The 21,456-nt window shown below is 35.6% G+C and overlaps 1 protein-coding gene across 1 annotated transcript in view; it reads left to right on the top strand.

The window, feature by feature from the left end:
• Positions 1 to 4,166, top strand: part of LOC137617343 (Friend leukemia integration 1 transcription factor-like) — a 5,848-nt gene extending 1,682 nt beyond the window's left edge. The window contains exons 2-3 of the mRNA XM_068347366.1: positions 2,542 to 2,646; positions 2,955 to 4,166. Coding sequence (XP_068203467.1) covers positions 2,542 to 2,646; positions 2,955 to 3,604 — 755 coding nt within the window. The 3' untranslated portion in view covers positions 3,605 to 4,166. The remainder of the gene's footprint in view (positions 1 to 2,541; positions 2,647 to 2,954) is intronic.
• Positions 4,167 to 21,456: the final 17,290 nt, after the last annotated feature.

Genomic DNA, 21,456 nt, shown 5'->3' with positions numbered 1-21,456 from the left:
GGAAATAATCTAGTAATCGGTTTACATATGAGTAAATATGTTTTGGGTTTTCCTTATATCATGCGTTTAATCTTACCCAATTAGTATGAAAAAATATTAAGTTTAACTCTTTCCCAATTATGAAAAAAAATAGAAAATTTATATACATGAAGATTAATCAATTTCCCTGTTCAATCGATCATACTTTTTTCAATTTTAAAGAAAATAGAATATTAGTATTTCTTAGTTATAAAAAAATAGAAGTCGAATATAGATATTGATAAATTTCAATTTTAAATTCCCAATTATACAGAGAATGATAAGTTTCCCGTTCAATTTTCAAAAAAAAAAATATAAAATATTAATTTCTTGATTATAAAAAATAGAAGTCGAATATAGATATTGATAAATTTCAATAATAAATTCTCAATCATACAGAGATTGATAAGTTTCCCTGTTCGATACATCAAATTATTACTTAGTTTCTCGAAGTTGATTTTAGGAAAAGTCGGAAGGCTAATGATAACGTAAAATGTAAAAAAGAAAAAAGAAAAAAAGATAATGAATAATGCAGACAGATTGTGTGATAGTGACTTTAGTGAATCTTATTTTTTTCCTCACTTAAACAATTCTCGAGTGTAGGTAGGTCAGCCAGCCATTCATTTTTGAGGAGTGGCGTGCCGCAGGCGCACTTTCAGTCTATTACCCTTTGTGTTTTTTTATTTTTAATTGTCTTCCTCTTTTTTTTATTCTTTTTTTCTTGAGAGTAACTTTTCATCATCATATTTTCTTACTTTCACCATATTTTCTTACTTTCATTATATTTTCTTACTTTCATTATATTTTCTTACTTTCATTATATTTTCTTACTTTCATTATATTTTCTTACTTTCCTCTTAACATTTTCTCTCACTTTCATTATAGCACTTTCTTTTTATTCTTTATCACGTTATTTTTTTGTCATTCATTATTTCTATTGACTACTTTCATCATAACATTTCTCTTACTTTCATCATAATATTTCTCTTATTTTCATCATAACTTTTTCTCTCTTACTTTCATCATAACTTTTTCTCTCTTACTTTCATCATAACTTTTTCTCTCTTACTTTCATCATAACTTTTTCTCTTAACTTTCATCTTAACTTTTTCTCTTAATTTTCATCTTAACTTTTTCTCTCTTAACTTTCATCTTAACTTTTTCTCTTAACTTTCAGCATAACATTTTCTCTTAACTTTCATCATAACATTTTCTCTCTAACTTTCATCATAACATTTTCTTTCAACATGATATTCAAAATCGTCATTCCTGATATCACTATATATTTCGGTTCTTTACATAATACATGAACTAAACATATTTAAAAAGGAAACGTAACGTAAGCATGAACAGTTACTTCACCATTTCATCATAGGACATCGACTTTGGGATTCCCATTTTTGACGGAAATCATCCGGGAAAGAAAAAAACCTTTTGAGTTTTTGTATGTGTCTTTGATTCAATTTAATACCGACCCTCTCCATATACTGCTAACCCACTTGGCACTGATAAGAACGTTTGACTGATTTCTAAGAAATGGAGATAACAGTACCCCACGCATAATATTTTTTTTTTTTTTACTCCAACCTGAGCGAGGCTTCTTTTACCGGGAAATGTCCCTTATCAATGCAGCCAAGGTTTTAGGAGGGACTTTTGTATTTTAGTTTTAGATTTAAAGAAATTCTCATTCTAATATTTTCCTCGTATTAAAATATTGCAGCCAAGGTTTTTTAAGGGACTTTGTATTTTAGTTTTAAATTAAAAGAAACTTTTAATATTTTCCTCGTATTAAAATATTGCAGCCAATCTTTTTTTTTTTTTTTTTTTTTGAAGGGACTTTGTATTTTAGTTTTAAATTAAAAGAAACTTTGTAATATTTTCCTCATTAAAATATTTCAAACTGACAAGCAAAGACCCCTGTAGGGGCAAGGGGTGTTAATAGTGTTTCAATCACGTCTGTACGCACAAAGCAAAGTAAATAAAAACAGTGGGTGGCTGCCAAATACGAGAGAGACGTGTGGTATACACTGCCAAATGTAGTGCGTGCGTTTGTTCGTGTAGATATCTCCCCCCTGTATAATTGCCTCACCGGTAAATGCATCCCTTGAAATGAGAGCTTAATAAATCATGAATATATTAAAAAGCCCGAGCTTCTATTAAGTTTTTATTTTCGAATGTCAAGATGGTGATTTGCTTTGGAAGTATTAATGACGTCATACGATGTTTCCATATTTAAAGATTACATGGTTAAGCCCCGAACGATTTTAGACTAAATGACAACGGTGTACTTCCCCGAGAATCAATCTCTCTCTCTCTCTCTCTCTCTCTCTCTCTCTCTCTCTCTCTCTCTCTCTCTCTCTCTCTCTCAATTCTAGTAGTTGTGCCAGGCAATGCCAAACCCACTCAATGGTTTCATTTTTTAGTCTCCATTCACTAGAATTTGACGCAATTGTTCTTATTTAAATGTTTTCCTACTCTGTATCTAGACGATTTTAACTAAATGTCTTTTTTCTTTCTTTGCAGATCCTCGTGTATGGACACCACAGGACATCAAATCTTGGATTGCATGGTCCAAGAAAGAATTTGATTTACCCCCTGCACTCAGCGCCAGTCTCCTTCCAACTTCAGGTGAGAAATCCATTTCAAAGTCTATAACCCGTACAAATATAACGTACATTATTTAAGCTCTTTTATCAATGATCTCTTATTTATTGTTTAGCTTGTCACTTATGCAATAGGAGAACCGTTAGTGATATTTTTCAGTTCCTGTTTGTCAGGATACGAACTATTTCCTGTTTCAAATTGAAAGTTACATTATGGTTGTACTTTATTCTAGAGCTTATTTAGTTCATTTTTATTCAATTTAAGCTTTCAAGCTTATCAGCTTATGCAACAGGAGAACCGTCATTAACATTTTTCCGTTTCTATTATTCCAGGATGCGAACTGTGCAGTATGACCAGGCGCGGTATCCAGAAGAAGGTCGGCAACAAGACGGGTCACATCTTGGCCCAGCATCTCGACTACATGTTGGGATGCCACGGCATGAGCCTTCCCAAGGACGAGTTCGAGGACACTTACGACATCAACGACAAGCAGGACGACCAGATCGAGGGCGACCCCTACGAGATCTTGGGGCCCCTCTGTCGCAAACTCGCCACTCAGGGATCGGGACAGATTCAGCTGTGGCAGTTCCTGCTGGAGTTGCTGTCGGAGTCATCCAACGCATCGGTCATCACTTGGGAGGGCACCGCCGGCGAATTCAAGATTCTCGAACCCGATGAGGTTGCCAGGCGGTGGGGCGACAGGAAGTCTAAGCCCAATATGAATTATGACAAGTTGTCCCGCGCCCTTCGCTACTACTACGACAGGAACTTGATGACGAAGGTGCATGGGAAGCGCTACGCCTACAGGTTCGACTTCAGGGCGCTGGAGCAGCTTCAGCAGACTCAACAGTGCGATTCACAGTCACGCCCACAACCTGACCTGGCCCTTCTCAGCGCCGCCCTTAGCTCAGCATCCGTCTCCTCTCCTTCCCCATACTGGACGACGCCCGAATCTGCGACGCCATCGCCTCGTCCGTGGTAGACAGAAGATATTTCTTCTCTTTCCTAGAGGAAACAATATACTTTTGAGCTACAAAATGATTAAAAAATGGAGTATGAATCTCAGGGGACATGGGTACTCGCGGCCCTGTTTAGACGGACTCCGGCATGGACCTCGACGGGAGATGGCATCTCCGATTTATTTGACTCCTCGGAAGAGGATGCTGACATTTCCACCCCCCAACCATAGGGAATTATGACCGAAGTCCTAAATAACTCGCGAATTTGACGGAAAGTGATAGGTTAATTTAATTTTTTATTGTCTTGATGTTCTGTGCTTTTTTTTTTGTAAGTCACGTTTTGTGATTGTTTTTTTAATTTTTATTTTGTATATTGACATTGTGCCTCGCATCTCATCTCATGAAATTTAATTCTCACACACACATACACTCATTTCACCTGTATGTTTTCCCCCCCACCTAACCCCTATATCGTCTCGCATCTATTGCTGGCGTTTGTCTGTGCCTCCTGAAGGAGTAATAGGGGTTGGTGGTATCATTTTTTTTTGGCGTGTCCAGAATTATTTTCATTGATGTGCATCGTAACATCATAGACGAAGTTTCTGTGATCTCTTTAATTTTTTTGTTTATGATCCTGTTGATCGAATGGATGTCTTTTGTTTGAGCGTCCATCGAGGGTCTTTCATGTACAAAAATTGTATATAGCTGTGATATATTTATATATTTAAGACTTTTTTTTATAAGATTTTTAAGAAATGAAATAAAAGGATAGATTTTAATAGTAATTTTCTTTATCCAAATTTTGGTGTGTTATGCCATATGAAATAATAAGTACAGTCAATTGTCGAAATGAATTTATTAAAAAAAAAAGCTATTGAATATTTCATAAGTACAGACACTTGTCAAAATGAATTTATTTGAAAAAAAAATTCTATTGAATAATCCATATGCAATTTAGTCAAGAAGAAATTTTGCTTTCTTTATCAAAATTTTGGTATTATGCTATTTGAAATAAGTACAGCCAATTGTCAAAAGGAATTTATTTAAAAAAGAAATGCTATTGAATATTAAATATGCAGTTTAGTCAAGAGAAAAGAAAGAGTTTTGTATGCTTTATCCAACTTTGGTATGTTATGCTTTAAGTAAAGAATTGTCAAAATGAATTTGTTTGGGAAAAAAATGCTATTGAATATTTTATATGTAATTTGGGCTTGTAGCATTCTATTTTTCCAGTTATGGTTGGAGCTTAAAAAAAAAAAAAAAAGAACATACAGATGTGGTTGCAATAATAAATATTATTCCGGACGATGCTCAGGTGAGGTCGAAAGGATATTTCCTCATAGATATAAGTAACACCCGTGAGGCCACTTCTTCTCGTATATATATTTTGCAAGTTTGAAAATCCTCGGTTTTGGGATTCTCTTTCTTCCGTGTTTCCCGAATCTTATAATTTCCCTTCATCTAAGAGAAAGACTTATTTTAATGTTACTGTCCTTAAAATATACTTTTTAAATTGATAATTACTTCTCATATAGTTTCTTTATTTCCTTTCCTCACTAGTCTATTTTCCCTGTTTAAGCCCTTGGGCATATAGCATCCTGCTTTTCCAACTAGGGCTGTAGCTTACCAAGAAGTAATAATAATGATAGGTTTATAGCATAGTTTGGTTGAGCCCTGAAGTTTCTTTCCTTTTTCTCTCTTTACTTTTCTTTTTTTCTTTCTTCGGGTCTGGGCAAGAAAAAGGCTGTAGTCTAGGACATTTAATTTCTTTGCGTTAAAAATGCAAGACAAAAATATGATGAAAAGTCGCTCTTGCTATAATACCAAAGGGTAAATGGAGTCTCCGCGGATGGACTAAAAAGTCTGAAACATCCGAAAATCATTGTAACACTCTCTCTCTCTCTCTCTCTCTCTCTCTCTCTCTCTCTCTCTCTCTCTCTCTCTAAATCGTCCTACCGAAGAGTTAATGGAGTCTCCGAGGATGGACTAAAAAGTATTTGAAACGTCCAAAATTCTTGTAACGGCGCTCTCTCTCTCTCTCTCTCTCTCTCTCTCTCTCTCTCTCTCTCAAATGGAGTCTCTGCGGATGATAAAATCTTTGAAGCATACAAAATCCTTGTAACTACTCTCTCTCTCTCTCTCTCTCTCTCTCTCTCTCTCTCTCTCTCTCTGAAATGGAGTCTCCGCGGATGGTAAAGTCTTTGAAACATACAAAATCCTTGTAACTACTCTCTCTCTCTCTCTCTCTCTCTCTCTCTCTCTCTCTCTCAAATGGAGTCTCCGCGGATGGTAAAGTCTTTGAAACACAAAATCCTTGTAACTACTCTCTCTCTCTCTCTCTCTCTCTCTCTCTCTCTCTCTCTCTCTAAATTGAGTCTCCGCGGATGGTAAAGTCTTTGAAACATACAAAATCCTTGTAACTACTCTCTCTCTCTCTCTCTCTCTCTCTCTCTCTCTCTCTCTCTCTTTTGTTATCAACTATCCTTAGATTTCACGGCATATATCCGTTGTTACTCGCTCCCTATTTTAGTGCAATCCTTTGTCCGTAGGTCTCGCAAGAGACGTCTGCATATTTGTCTGCATAGCTGTCTGCCTTATCTGCTATGGCCAATTAGGTCGTTGGATTAAAATACTGAAATTCTTTGTCAATTTGCTTAATTCTTTCTTGCTTTAGTTTAATTATTCTTGAAATTCTTTAATTCCTGTTTTTACTGTTGTATGCGTTTTTGGTTCGTACCACTTTTAGTTTACTAACTAGACCTGTAGATCGACTAATAGTAATAACGAACGTCATGGTAGTTTTGAGTCGTTTGTATGACTACTCCCTCTTCCTCCTACGAGAGAGATGGGGAGAGACTGAGTAGTCATTGCTCATTGTGTACGGATATATATATATATATATATATAGTGTATATATATATATATATATATATATGTATATATATACATATATATATATATATATATATATATATATATATATATATATATATATATATATATATATAAAGAGAGAGAGAGAGAGAGAGAGAGAGAGAGAGAGAGAGAATGTCAAGATGCCAGAAAACCTCAAATCAATCAATTGTATATATATATATATATATATATATTATATATATATATTATATATATATATATATATATATGTGTGTATAGCCAGACACTTGCTCTTCATTATAAAGGGGAGACAGATGTGATGATGATAATTGAAGTAGCAGTAGTTATATTAGTAATGATATTAGTTGATATAATTTTCATGATAGTAGCAGTAGCAGTGCTCAATGTATTTTAAAAAATATACAATGGTCGAATAGAAACGTGTAGTAGGTAAAAAATGTTTAAAGTCAAAATTTTCTGGTTGAAATAGGCCTAACTCCTCTTGGGGGAATCCTTTGAAGACAATAATCCCCAGAGACCTTTAGCGCTTAATGTTTTTTTTTTTTTTTTTTTTTTACTGATATTAAATACATTATGGTAATGAAGGATATGTAAAAAAAAACCGTAGTTTTAATCCGAAATTGTCCGTAAAAATATATTGCTTTCCGCCGTAATTCAGTAAAATACAGGCGACGATCATTTTACCCTACTTTGCTAATCTTTTTTACCGGTTCGAGAACGCTATAAAACTCTTTTACGTCAATATATCCGTCCTTAAAACTCAATTCCTGGCAATATTTATTCCAGGATTTATACTTTTTATAGCAGATTTTTAAGTGTACAACCTTATCAGATACAAATCAGAAGCATATTCTTTCACCATATATCTTCTCTCCATATCATCCTTCATCTTATCTCGCCATCTAATACTCTGCCGCCTCCTTCTCGAGCTTATCCCCCTAACTGGTAGCTCCCCAGCCCCTCTCAATCCTTCCAAGGTCTATATATGTATCTATAGACCTTGAATCGTTCCTCATTATCCATCCTCAATAAGAAAGCTGCTTGTTTTTTTCGTAATTAAGGATTTACTTTTCGATCAAAATTTGAGTTTGATTGAGAGATTAGTTATTATTATTATTGTTATTATTATTATTATTATTATTTTATTGTTAATTGTTAAGATACAACCCTATAGTCAATTTCTTTTAGCGATGCAGATTTGCACCGACTCGCAGCGGTGCCCTTTTAGCTCGGAAAAGTTTCCTGATCGCTGATTGGTTGGACGAGATAATTATAACCAATCAGCGATCAGGAAACTTTTCCGAGCTAAAAGGACACCGCTGCGAGTCGGTGCAAATCTGCCTCGATAAAAGAAATGGACTATAGTTGGAAAAGCAAGATGCTTTGAGCCCAGGGGCTCCAAAAAGGAAAATAGCCCAGTGAGGAAAGTGGGTTAATTTATTCGATAATTTGGTTTCTGAAGTCTGCTACACAAGGCTTGCGGTGGCCTATTTGGTAACGTCTCTGCCTGATAATCGCCAGGCTGGGGGTTAGAATCCCGACCAAACTCGTTAGTTCCTTTGGTCTACTTGCTGAGTCATCAGCAGCCATTGCCTGGTCCTTCCTGGTCCTAGCTTGGACGCTGATCATGTATATATGGCCAATCTCTAGGGCATTGCTTGCTGGGGCAATGTAGCCTAACTGTCCCTTGCTTAAGCCATTCATAAGCTGCCTTTAAACCTTTAAACAAGAAAAAATGGATGCCTCACAGACAAAAATTATGGTTTTTAAGATTTGTTGTTGTATATTTTTGTAAACATATCTTTCATTATGTTCATTTATTCGATCATTTAGTTTCCGAAATGTGGTACACAGAAATATCGAGGCATCGCAGACAAAAAATAGAGGGGCACTGTGTAGAGCACAGACCTCCTTTGCGGCAGCTTATTTCTAGACCTTTTGTTCGATCTTGACCTTGACATTTGACCTTAACATGTATTAATTGGCGTGGATTTTCATACATTCAAATATGAACCAAGTTTGAAGTTTCTGTGACAACGATGTCCAAACTTATGGCTGATTACGAGAATTGGACATTTTGCTTGACCTTTAACCTTGACCTTCCTAAATTTAATAATAAGATTTAATCCCTGGAAGTTTCATTACTCTACTATTAAAATTGTGGCCAGGAAGCTGTTCGCATACAAACACTCACAAACAAACACACAAACAGGGGGTAAAACCTATCCTCCTTTCAACTTCGTTGGCGTAGGTAATGATGATCTTCAAAGCATGGTGAAACTACGGAGTTTGAATCACCTGATGGTCACTGTTTTGGGTTAGCGTTCTCTTGCTTGAGGGTACACTCGGGCACACTATTCTGTTTTATTCCTCTTGTTTCGTTAAAGTTTTTATAGTTTATATAGGAGATATTTATTTTAATATTGTTACTGTTCTTGAAATATTTTAATTTTCCTCGTTATCTTTCCTCACTGGGTTATTTTTCCTGTTGGAGCCTTTATTGGGCTTATAACATCTTGCTTTTCCAACTAGGGTTGTAGCTTAGCAAGTGATAATAATAATAATAATAATAATAATAATAATACATAACCTACTTCCAACTTCGCTGGCGGAGGTGATGATGATCTTTAAGACATGGTATAACTACAGAGTTTGAAATCTGCTGATGGTCACTTGCCTCGTTAACCCCTCTTCCGTTGAAGGGAATTCCGTTGGTGTGTACCCACGATGCATTCATTCGTATTGTACTTTGTAACGTTCCTTTGTTAGTCATATTGCTTCTTTATTCTTTTTTATTATGAAATACATATTTACAATCTTGCAATTTATAATATACATCATTGTATATTTACATGAATAAATTTTTTTTTTTCATTTTACATATACTGTATTTACAATTGTAATTTTTACTATTTATCTAAAAATGTTTTTAAATAAAAAATATATCGAGTGGAAGTTTTTAATTCTCATTTATTTACATCGAACGTATTTATCATTTCGTGGTAGAAATAGAAGTTATTTACATGAATATTTTTTTTTAATTTTACATACTGTATTTACAATTGTAATTTTTACTATTTATCTAAAAATATTTTTTCGATAAAAAATGTATCGAGTGGAAGTTTTAAATTCTCATTTATCATTTCGTGGTAGAATGGAAGTTCAGAATTAGGAGCAAACTTTTAATTCGGAATGGTAAATCTTGGGTATGACAATTGCGGCAAATTGAGCAGGTATATAAGTGACAACACATGATTATTATTGTTAGAATTAAATTTTATTATTGATTGCTAAACTAAAACTCTTCATTAATGATAAAATTTGATTTCATTAACGGTTACAAAACACTGAATTTTTAGTAGTTGGAAAATAAATTTTAACTGTAGGCAAAACGAATTCCAAATTACGGCGCAAAATTTAAGACCCGTGTTAATTATCGTTACCAAAACACTGGATTTTACCAGATATAAATACAAATTTTAACTGGTGGCAAAACTGAAATCTAATTGAGGTGGCAAAATTTAAGACCCGTGTTAATTATCGTTACAAAACACTGGATTTTACCAGATATAATACAAATTTTAACTGGTGGCAAAACTGAAATCTAATTGAGGTGGCAAAATTTAAGACCCGTGTTGATGATAAAACTCAAGTCAAATAGAGGTAGCCAGACCGAACTTCGATTCTTCTTCTTCTTTGTCAACATCTTTTCCCACTTCTATGTGGGGTCGATGTTTCTGGTCAGCTTTCTCCATCTACCTCTGTCCCACACCTCATCACTGGTTAATCCATTTGATCGAAGGTCATCCTTGATACAGTCCATCCACCTTCGCTTTGGGCTCCCTCTCCTTCTCGTTCCCTGTACCTCCATTTCCAGTACTCTCCTCCCAATATACTGTTCATCTCTTCTCATATTCGATATTGTTTACTAAATAGTAGCCACATATGTTCCTACTCTATGACTTTACTTGAGGAAACATAAGCAACTTCACCTGTACAATTACTGTTAGGTCATTTGGGCAAATGTAGTAATACCTCCCAAAATTTTCTTATTAAAACGCCTATAGTTTGGTCCTTCCCATCTTCCTTTGTTTCATAATTGAAATACGAAGTATATATATATGTATATATACTATATATATATATATATGTATATATGTATGTATATACTGTATATATATATATACACACACACACACATATAATATATATATTATATATATATATATATAATTATATATAGATACATACATGCATACATATGTATGTACACACACACCACACACACACACATATATATATATATATATATATTGTGTGTGTATTCGTGTTTGCAATTTTTTTTATGTTGAAGCATATGCGTACACCCGCGTGTGTGTCTGGGTATCTGTACAGTAAGTAAAGCACGACTTTTCCCCTCATCTTGAATTAAGTATTTTCGTAAACAGAGAAGTAATGGCGTGAATATTAGTTATTTCATGCTGACTTTTTTATATAGATTTACGTTGTTTATTTCAGGTCCTAGATCTAGGGTATTAGGATGATGACGTTCACTTCCTTTTGTATAAGTATTTTACCTTTTAGGACACTTTTGTGATAACCTTTTTTGCCATTCTGGTCTTGGTCTCTCTTGGTAGGTCTGAATCGTAAAGTCCGCACTAAGCTACTCACTTCTTTCACCCCTTTCATATCTTACCACAGTTGTACGAGCTAGCAAGGAACCAATTTGTAAGCCAAAAGTCTCCAGAAGTCTGTATTTATAAGAGAGAGAGAGAGAGAGAGAGAGAGAGAGAGAGAGAGAGAGAGAGAGAGAGAGAGAGAGAGATGCACATTGGAAGTCTGCATAGAAGGAATTTAATATCGTGAGGTGATTGGTTAAAGTGAAATGAAAAACTTATAGATTTCGAACTTTGAAAGTTTTCTAGATATGTTGAGAAAGATTCGATTGGATCTATGAATTTATGCAACTGGGAGAAAACCCTGCGAATTAATTTTGAAGATAAACTAAGATGACGTATCAAGATAGAAGAAAGAAGTTACAAGGATTTTGGATGTCTCAAAGACTTTTTAGTCCATCCGCGGAGACTCCATTTGCTCTTGTGTAGAGCGAATTAGTTTAGGGAGTTTTTATGACCTTGTCTAACTTATTCTTGAATTCTTTTACCGTGTTACTGTTTGCTACATCCGCTGGAATTCTGTTCCATGTATTTGCTGTTTTGTATGTAAGAAATTGTCACATTGATTTGTGTTGTATCTTTGCAATTCCAGTTTGTATCCGTTACCTCTGGACTGATTTGTGCTAAGTGTGAAGAGGTTGTTTTAGCCAAAGGAGGAAGGAATGCAGTTAACGTAGAAGGATATTATCATGTACAGCATGTAAGGGCCCCTAAGTACTGACTACAATACACCTTGTAGGGTGGACTGAGGACACTGTCTACCTACACTGTTAAAACTTTGCCGAAAAAACGGTAAGAATCCTGGAACAAATGTTGCCAGGCATTTACAGTCTTAAAAACGGATATATTGACGTAAAGGAGTGATATTACGGTCAACAACCCGAAAAAGATGATAAAAAAGTATGATAAAATTACGGTCGCCGGTATTTTACTGAAATACGGCTTAGAATAGTCAATTTTTTACGGAGAATTTCCGATTAAAATTACGCTTAAGTGTACTTGAGAGAGAGAGAGAGAGAGAGAGAGAGAGAGAGAGAGAGAGAGGAGAGAGAGAGGAGAGAGAGAGAGAGAGAGAGAGAGAGGTGTGTAGGCGGGCCGGAGATAGAAAGTTGAAAGAATCCGGGGGCCCAATTTGAGGGTGTGAGACAATATCAGATAGCTTCCACAAAGTGGGCTGTCTGAGAATGACCACTCCACCGGTTCCCAGGGCTATTAGGGTATATCAGTCAAACAATGTTGCAGGAATGCGACAATAAGGAATGATCTGTCCTTTCCTTTCATTCCCCCAAAAACCAAAGACGCTGATTAAGCGCGACCTTTGAATCGACCGGCAGAGATAAGGAATTTATTATGCTTATGGGGATGTGAATCTGCCCTGCATACCTTGAATGCGATTAGAGAAGTATTATGTTAAGTTAATAGCGATGCCTCATCGTATATTCGTCTTATGAGTTGGAGATAATTATGTGGGAATTGTAAGACAATAGTGGAGGTTTCAGAATAAAATTTTCTTTTAGTATTAGGAGAAAGTGTAAAATGTGGTAATTACGTTATTATTATTGTTATTATTTGCAGCTAAGGTACAACCCTAGTTGTAAAAGCATCGATTTTATAAGCCCAAGGGCTCCAACAGAGAAAAAATAGCTCAGTGAGGACAGGAAATAAGGGAATAGATAAGCTACAAGAGAAGTAATGAACAATTAGAATAAAATATTTTAAGAACAATATTAAAATGAATTTTTTTTTTATAGAAGCTTAGGGTAAAGGTTTTATTCTGCTAAATCTTTTCTTTAATAACTTACAAATCAGGAATGCTGATTTAACCTCAAACACGGAAGAATAAATACTTCACGAGAGGATCTTCTTTGTTGAATGTATAATCAGAAGACATTCCTGGCGTGCTTTCAGCCTTCCTACTGGACATTGTTAAAGCAATATACTTCATTTCTCATGCTCCAGTAGACGAAGGAATTCCGTGAAGGAAACCCCCTGTTTATTCTGCAAGGAAGGGCCCTCGGGAGTGTTAAAAATGTAAAAAATAAAAAAAAATCGCCAAAACCACCAAAGGAGTGGCCTGTGACAAGGGGTTCCTCAGAAGTATCTTGAACAGCCTCGCCCACATTCTCTCCCTGAGCTGACTTTTTAATGCCGGTAATAACTGCTCTTGAAAATGGCCACCCTTTTGTCAATTTTTACAACCCCTCGTGGGGCAGATAACGCATTCGACATATTCATGCCATACGGGTATGCACTAGATAGTGACTGGAGATTATAGCAACTCAAACAACCTCCAGGTTGTATTTTTATTGTAGGTATTGTTCCATTCTTCAGTCGGGCAGAGAGCTTGAAAGGGTCTTCCATATGCCAGGTCTCTGGGAGCAATAAAATGTGGGTATTAAGTGAGCTGTTTGGGAGATAATTATCCGTTGAAACGCTTTTCGTTAGCGGCTTGTTTGAATGTGATCAGTTGATGGGTCAACACTTAAGTTTTTTGTTCAAGTTAAATTTTTTTTTTTTTTTTTTTTTTTTTTTTTTGTTATAAGTTGAGAAAAACGATCGAAATAAAACACTGGTAGTTAAAAATGGCGGATGACGCGTTTCCGCCAAACGCTCTTAAGATTTGTTTTCCTCAGTAAGTATTTTCCCTTTTTGTTTTGTCGGTATTTTTTTTTTATAATGTAACAATTTGTTCAACACTGGAAACGAGCTGTTTGTTCAACTTTTACTGAAAATTTCAGTGATTTGTTGGATAAATAGTTATGGATTTGAATTGGCATATTTTTTAGTTATTGAACAAACTAGTATTGGATTTTGAATTGGATGACTTGAATTATTGAACAAACCAGTTATGGAATCTGAATTATGGACTTTTGAGTTATTGAACGAACCAGCTATGGATATTTGAATTGCCGTAATCTTAAGTTATTGAACAAACCAATTTTGAATTTTGAATTACGGACTTTTGAGTTATTGAACAAACCAGTTACGGATTTTGAATTGCAAGAGGAATATTATCGGCTATTTTACCTGATATTGCAGAAGGAAAATTATCTGCTATTTTACCAGATGTTGCAGAAGAAAAATTATCGGCTATTTTACCAGCTGTGGCAAAGGAAATATTATCGGAAATTTTACCAGTCGTTTTAGAAGAAAATATATCTGATATTTTGCCAGCTGTTGCAAAGGAAATATCTGAAATTTTACCAGTCGTTGCAGAAGAAAAATATCTGCGATTTTACCAGATGTTGCAGTGGAAAAAATATCGGTAATTTTATCAGTCGTTTTAGAAGAAAAAAATATCTGCTATTTTGCCGGCTGTTGCAAAGGAAATAATTTTGGAAATTTTACCAGTCGTTGCAGAAGAAAAATTATCTGCTATTTTACCAGCTGTTGCAAAGAAAAATATACCGGCAATTCTACCAGCCATTGCCGAAGAAACATTATCAGTATTTCTGCCACACGTTGCAAAATGAAAATGATCGGAAATTTGACCAGTCGTCGTATAATCAAATTATCGGCATTTTTAATAACTGGCGCAGAAGGAAAATAATTAACTATCTTTGTAACTCATGGATAAGAAAAATTAATCATAATCTTACCAGCCGTTACAGAAGAAAATTTATATGCAGTTTTGTGAGTTGCTACAGAAGAAAATTTATCGGCAATTTTATTATCTGTCAGAGAAAGATTATCGGCAGTTTTATTATCTGTCAGAGGAAGATTATCGGTAATTTTATTAGCTATCAAAGAAAGTTTATTGGTAATTTTATTAGCTGTCAAAGAAAGATTATCGGTAATTTTATTAGCTGTCAAAGAAAAATTATCGGTAATTTTATTAGCTGTCAAAGAAAAATTATCGGAAATTTTATTATCTGTCAGAGAAAGTTTATCGGTAATTTTATTAGCTGTCAGAGAAAGATTATCGGAAATTTTATTAGCTGTCAAAGAAGAATTATCGGTAATTTTGTTATCTGTCAGAGAAAGATTATCGGAAATTTTATTAGCTGTCAAAGAAATTTTATCGGTAATTTTATTTGTTGTCAAAGAAAGATTATCGGAAATTTTATTAGCTATCAAAGAAAAATTATCAGTAATTTTATTAGCTGTCAAAGAAAAATTATCGGCAATTTTATTAGCTGTCAAAGAAAAATTATCGGCAACTTTATTAGCTGTCAAAGAAAAATTATCGGAAATTTTATTAGATGTCAAGGAAAAATTATCGGTAATTTTACCAAATGTTGCAAAAACAATCTCTATTTATACTAGCTGTATTGGAGGAAAAATTACCTGCAATATTTACCAGCTTGTTACAAAGTAACTCTAAAACCAGCTGTTACTGTAGATCATTGTCGGACATCTTATCAGCTGCTGCAGAAGAGTACTAATCCTGGAAGTTAAATTCTACATGTTGAAATTATCGGATAACTTTGTTGTGTATTGGACGTTCTTTGATTGTCGTGACTCTAACCTATTACTAACACTTATAATTAATTCAATGAAAGCTTTGCGAAAGTGATGCACCTCACACACACACACACACACGAACACACACACACTGTTCTTCACTTTAACACCCCCCCCCCCCCAATCCTTCCAAAATCCTAATTCCTCCCTCCCCTCCCCCACCTATCCTGCTGCCCTATAGTGTAGCTGTCGCACAAACACATGGTGGCCGATGTGATAACGTCCCCGACTGGTAAACACCAGACTGGGGTTCGATTCCCGCTCAAACTCGTTAGTTCCTATGGTCGCTGTAACCACCTCGTCCTTGTGAGCCAAGGAAGGGGTGGGGAGGTGGGGAAGCCTCTTGGTCTATCGGCTGAATCATCAGCCGCCATTGGTCCTAGCTTGGGTGGACTGGTACCTCGGACGTTGATCATATGTATATACAGTATGGTAAATCTCTAGGACATTGTCCTGCTTGATAGGGCAATGCCACTGTCCCTTGCCTCTGCCATTCATGAGCGACCTTTAAACGCGCGCATTTTACTGTTAATGACCACTGTTTGGGGATAATTATGTATTTTCCTACTTTATTCATGTGTTTAGTCTCCGACTCATACCCGCGTGTGTACATGCTTGCATGTGTTCACGTAGAATAATTTTATGAGATTATCAAACGTTATTTTCGTTAATGTTCTAAGGGCTGACATCATCAGGATTATATTTTTCCGTGCGCAATGTCCGTACGTATCCTGTTCTGCTCTGAATTATGGGAAGTCCACCGTTAAGTTTTCCGACATTTTCGAGAAATTTACGTTCCCCAAAAGGCGAAATTTGAAGGAATATTGTCAGTCTGTCTGTCACGAACGAGTATCGAAAAATTCCACTAAAGGGGAATTATTATTCTTGTTTGGTCACGTTGTTTGTCTATTGAAATATCTCTGGATCATCTAAAGTTCTAAACTTAAAAAATTGGCCTGATTGGTAACGTCTTTGCCTGGTGATTGCCAGTCGGGGGTTCGAGTCCCGCTTAAACGCGTTAGTGCCATTAGTGTCTGCAACTTACCTTCCTTGTGAGCTAAGGTTGGGAGTTTGGGGGAGCCTATAGGTCTATCTGCTGAGTCATCAGCAGCCACTGCCTGGCCCTCCCTGGTCCTAGCTTGGGTGGAGAGGAGGCTTGGGCGCTGATCATATAATATATGGTCAGTCTCTAGGGCATTGTCCTGCTTGCTAGGGCAATGTCACTGTCCCTTGCCTCTGCCATTCATAAGCGACCTTTAAATGATGAAAACATTTCAAGCATCAAATGATATTTTGAAAAATGGTCTTTATCTTACGGTTATTATTTAAGGTTATGGTGGCCGGGTGGTAGCACCCTTGCCTGGTGATTGCCAAACCGTGGTTCAAATCCCGCTCAAACTCGTTAGTTTCTTTGGTCGCTGCAACTTCACCACCATGTTGAGTTATGTATGGGGATTTGGGGGAGCCCATAGATCTACCTGCTGAGCCATTGCCTGGCCCTCCTAGGTCCTAGCTTTGTTGGAAAGGGGGCTTGGGCGATGATCATAAGTATATATGGTCAGTCTCTAGGGCTTTGTCCTGCTTGATATGGCAATGTCATTGTCCCTTGCCTCTGCCATTCACGAGTGACCTTTAAAACCTTTAAACAAATTCAAGTTAACAATAAGACAGAGGGGCATATTGTCTTTAAGCACAACCAACGAAACGATATAATTTGATGAAATAAGAATGAAAAAATGAATGAAACAGTAATGGGTTTCTTCACTAGTTTTAAACATTTATGTATCATGTGTCTGTGTGTACTGTATGCGTTCACTATAAAGTTCACACCTATAAAAGGTCAACAGCACATTGGCAAGTGTAATAAGTCAAGTGTAGACTCCTCGGCCGAGAGCTATATCATCTGGCTCATGTTTGCTAGTACGTGGAAGGCTCCCAGCTTACCCCTCGCCAGTTCCCCCAGTTGTAAGTGGGTAGCACCGCCTACTGAAGTCAGGAAAAGTGCGTCGGGTTAGTTTGTTACCTCATTCCTAAAATCCCCAAGACAGGAACTCCGTCACCACACCTTAAGCGAAAAAGCCGTATGAAATAATATATCTCCCCTACATAATAAAGAGTAGGTGTCCTGCTCTCTCTCTCTCTCTCTCTCTCTCTCTCTCTCTCTCTCTCTATATATATATATATATATATATATCTATCTATCTATATATATATACATTCTCTCTCTCTCTCTCTCTCTCTCTCTCTCTCTCTCTCTCTCTCTCTCTCTCTATATATATATATATATATATACATATATATTATATATATATATAGTATATATATGTATATATATATGTATATGTATATATATATATATATATATATATATATATATATAGATAGATAGATAGATAGATAGATAGCAGGACACTTACTCTTTATTATATAGGGGAGATATATCATTTCATACGGCTTTTTCGCTTAAGGTGTGGTGACGGAGTTCCTGTCTTGGGGCTTTTAGGAATGAGGTAACAAACTAACCCGAAGCACTTTTCCTGACCTCAGTAGGCGGTGGTACCCACTTACAGTTGTGTAAATTAGTGAATGGTAGGATGGGAGCCTTCCACGTACTAGCAAACGTGAGCCAGATGATACATCTCTAAGCCGAGGAGAGAGAGAGAGAGAGAGAGAGAGAGCATGATTACCACGTCGACTTTTTGACAAGCGAAATAACATGACGATTATCATATGTTTAATAAATGGAGGAAGGCAGTACTGTCAACACGGAATTTAAAAAAAAAAAAATAGAGAAAAAACAAATCTCGCTTAATTATGTAATTATTTACGAATGATTTCAAAGCTGCAAGAGGAAACGACTTCGTCAAATACGTGAATAGTGCTTTATTCTACCCACCGGATGACGGGAGAGTGGGGGGGGGGGAAATCGGGGGAATTTCTCGTAGTTTACTTCTCCTGAAAAGCAAAAGGAAAGGTAGTCGTGATGTTTTTCATGAAATATGGAGAGTTTTCTTTCGGAGAATTTGTTATTTGAATTACGTAAAGCGGCTGTTACATAAACGTAACGGTTAATTCTTGCGTTATGTAATGTTATTTTCCCCAATTTGAACCTAATAGGAAAATTATTTATTTCGTTTTTTTTAGCTAAGTGAGTTTTCTTTGCTTTTGTTTCAAAGGGGAAAATGGTTTATGGCTTTTGCTGAAATAAAGATTATTATTATTATTATTATTATTATTATTATTATCATTATTATTATTATTATTTCGTTGGTGTTTTTTTTTATACTAAATAACCTTTCTTTGGTTTTGTTTTTTAATTCGGTTATATTTATTGCTTGTTTTCTTTAAATCTAAGAGTTTCTAAGGGAGGAAACATGCAATATTTGATTATGGATTTGATAAATGAGATGAGTTGGAACTTAGTTTTGTTTAGTGATTACTAATTTTACACTTGGACAATTTATTATTTAAGTAGAGACGGGGATATATTAACGTGGTGAAAGGGTTTGTGTATCGCCATTATCAGCAAAGCTGTACTAGTCAGGGCCACACACACACACACACACATACTAGGTTGGTTTACTGTAAGCGATCAGACAAAAGACTCCCAACATCACCAATCCGCTGTGGCCAGCGTGATGCTGAAAACTAGCCAAACCATAGACATGAATAAGGACATATCTGAGGCCTTTGTCCTGTAGTGAATTAGAAACGGCTGTATTTGTTGTTGGTTATAGCTAATTTCCTTCTAATTCTTACGTAATTAAATCCGCGTTATCATTATCTCCGCGTACTTTGAAAGCATTTCAATTATACGCCTTTTTCATAATCTCGTTCTCCCAGTCTCTCGACTTGACAAAACCACCTGAACAATCTCTGGTATAACCTTTGGTAATTTTTCTCTACATCATATATATATATATATATATATATATATATATATATATATATATATATATATATATATATATATATATATATATATATATATATATATATATACACTAGTGTACGCGACCCGTAAAAAATGACGGCTAAATATTTAAGATGGATATGCACGCACACTTATACACACACAGATTTAACCCTTATCACCCTCTCCGCATTTTTTAACTACAACATGGCAGTTCGGGCAATTTGTGAGAGATTGTGATTTCCGACTGGTTGCCACTCAATATATATATATATATATGTATATATATATTATATACATATATTTTATATATATATATATATATATATATATATATATATATCCAAACACTTGCTCTTTGTTATATAGGGGAGATAATATTCTATTTTATAAAATGTCTGCACCCCCATTCCACTTCATCAAAGAAATAGTAGCATAACAGCTCCCTTACCCCCTGGGTGTTTAGTAACCAAAATACTGTTCTTTATTCCCATAAAATTTGCATATCTCCTGCTGCCTTTCTTTGCATACTGATGGAAATTCCATTCATTGCAATAATGCTTAGCTAAGTTAGTACCTATTTTGCTTTGTTACATATGATTGTGATAGGAGGATAGATGTGAGAGAGGCAGGAGAGCGTGCTAGATATAGGAATGAATGGCGAGCGATTGTGACGCAGTTCCGGTAGGCCCTGCTGCTACCTCCGATGCCTTAGATGACCGCGGAGGTAGCAGCAGTAGGGAATTCAGCATTATGAAGCTTCATCTGTGGTGGATAATGTGGGAGGGTGGGGTGTGACACCCTAGCAGTACCAGCTGAACTCGGTTGAGTCCTTTGTTAGGCTGGAGGAACGTAGAGAGTAGAGGTCCCCTTTTTGTTTTTGTTTCATTTGTTGATGTCGGCTACCCCCCAAAATTGGGGGAAGTGCCTTGGTATATGTATGTATGTACATATGATTGTGTTTATTAATATTATTTTTCTTTTTTTTTTGGGGGGGGGGGGGAAGTGGGGTGGGTGGGTGGGTGGTTATTATTATTATGAATGTGGAGGAACCGGAATCGATAATGTTGAAAAGAATGTCATTGAAAATGCAGTACAACCTCAGATGTGTAGGTAACATACAAAGAGGTGTTCTCTTAACTACTGTCTTTTCACTTTCACTTTTCTTTGTTCCTTTGTCAGGCGCCTTCATAAAATCTACTTTCATTTACTCATTCGTATTTTATAATTACTTTAGAGTTTTTGAAAGATATATTTATTGAGAGTTTTTCTTTCCCTAAATAAAATTCTGCAATTAAAAACTTGCTCGGGTTTTAACAAAGCTGAAGTTTTTTTCCTGAAATGACAATATATACAAATATTTTTTTTCTTTTTTTTTCTTTTTTTTATTTTTTTTTAAGAACGCTTTTTCCCCAAAATCAAATTCCATAAATTTTTATATTTCTCAAAGTTTACGGATAAATATTTAAGCAATTCACTCTAAGTCTACCTTATAACGAAACCTTCTGGGCTAAAAACCTTAGTTATTCTTCCATGTTAGTTCAGTAAATTGCCCCATGTGAACTGAATGGTCTTTCCGGCCCCAGCGCTGTGCCTCGTGGCCCATCTTCCATTTATCCATATGGCGGGCAATCATGTTCTCTATCAGATGAACCCCATTTTGTTAGGTTTATAACTTCCTCGTTCAATTCGAACCCTATCAGGCGGACACCATTTTCTTTGTTTACTTTATAGCTTCCACGTTCAACTCAAATGCATCTTGTGTTAATCTCAAAGAATTGGTAAAAGATACTATGAGATTTTAAAACATATTTAGGTAAATAGTAAAGTTTCAATTGTAAATACAGTATATGTAAAATAAAAAAAAATATATGTAAATATGCTATGATTTATATGTTATAAATTGTAAGATTGTAAACGTATA

The sequence above is a fragment of the Palaemon carinicauda genome, chromosome 23, assembly GCF_036898095.1.
Source record: "Palaemon carinicauda isolate YSFRI2023 chromosome 23, ASM3689809v2, whole genome shotgun sequence".
In the NCBI taxonomy this organism is placed as follows: domain Eukaryota; kingdom Metazoa; phylum Arthropoda; class Malacostraca; order Decapoda; family Palaemonidae; genus Palaemon; species Palaemon carinicauda.
The sequence above is the reverse complement of the archived record's forward strand: the minus strand, read 5'-3'. Positions and strand labels throughout refer to the sequence as shown.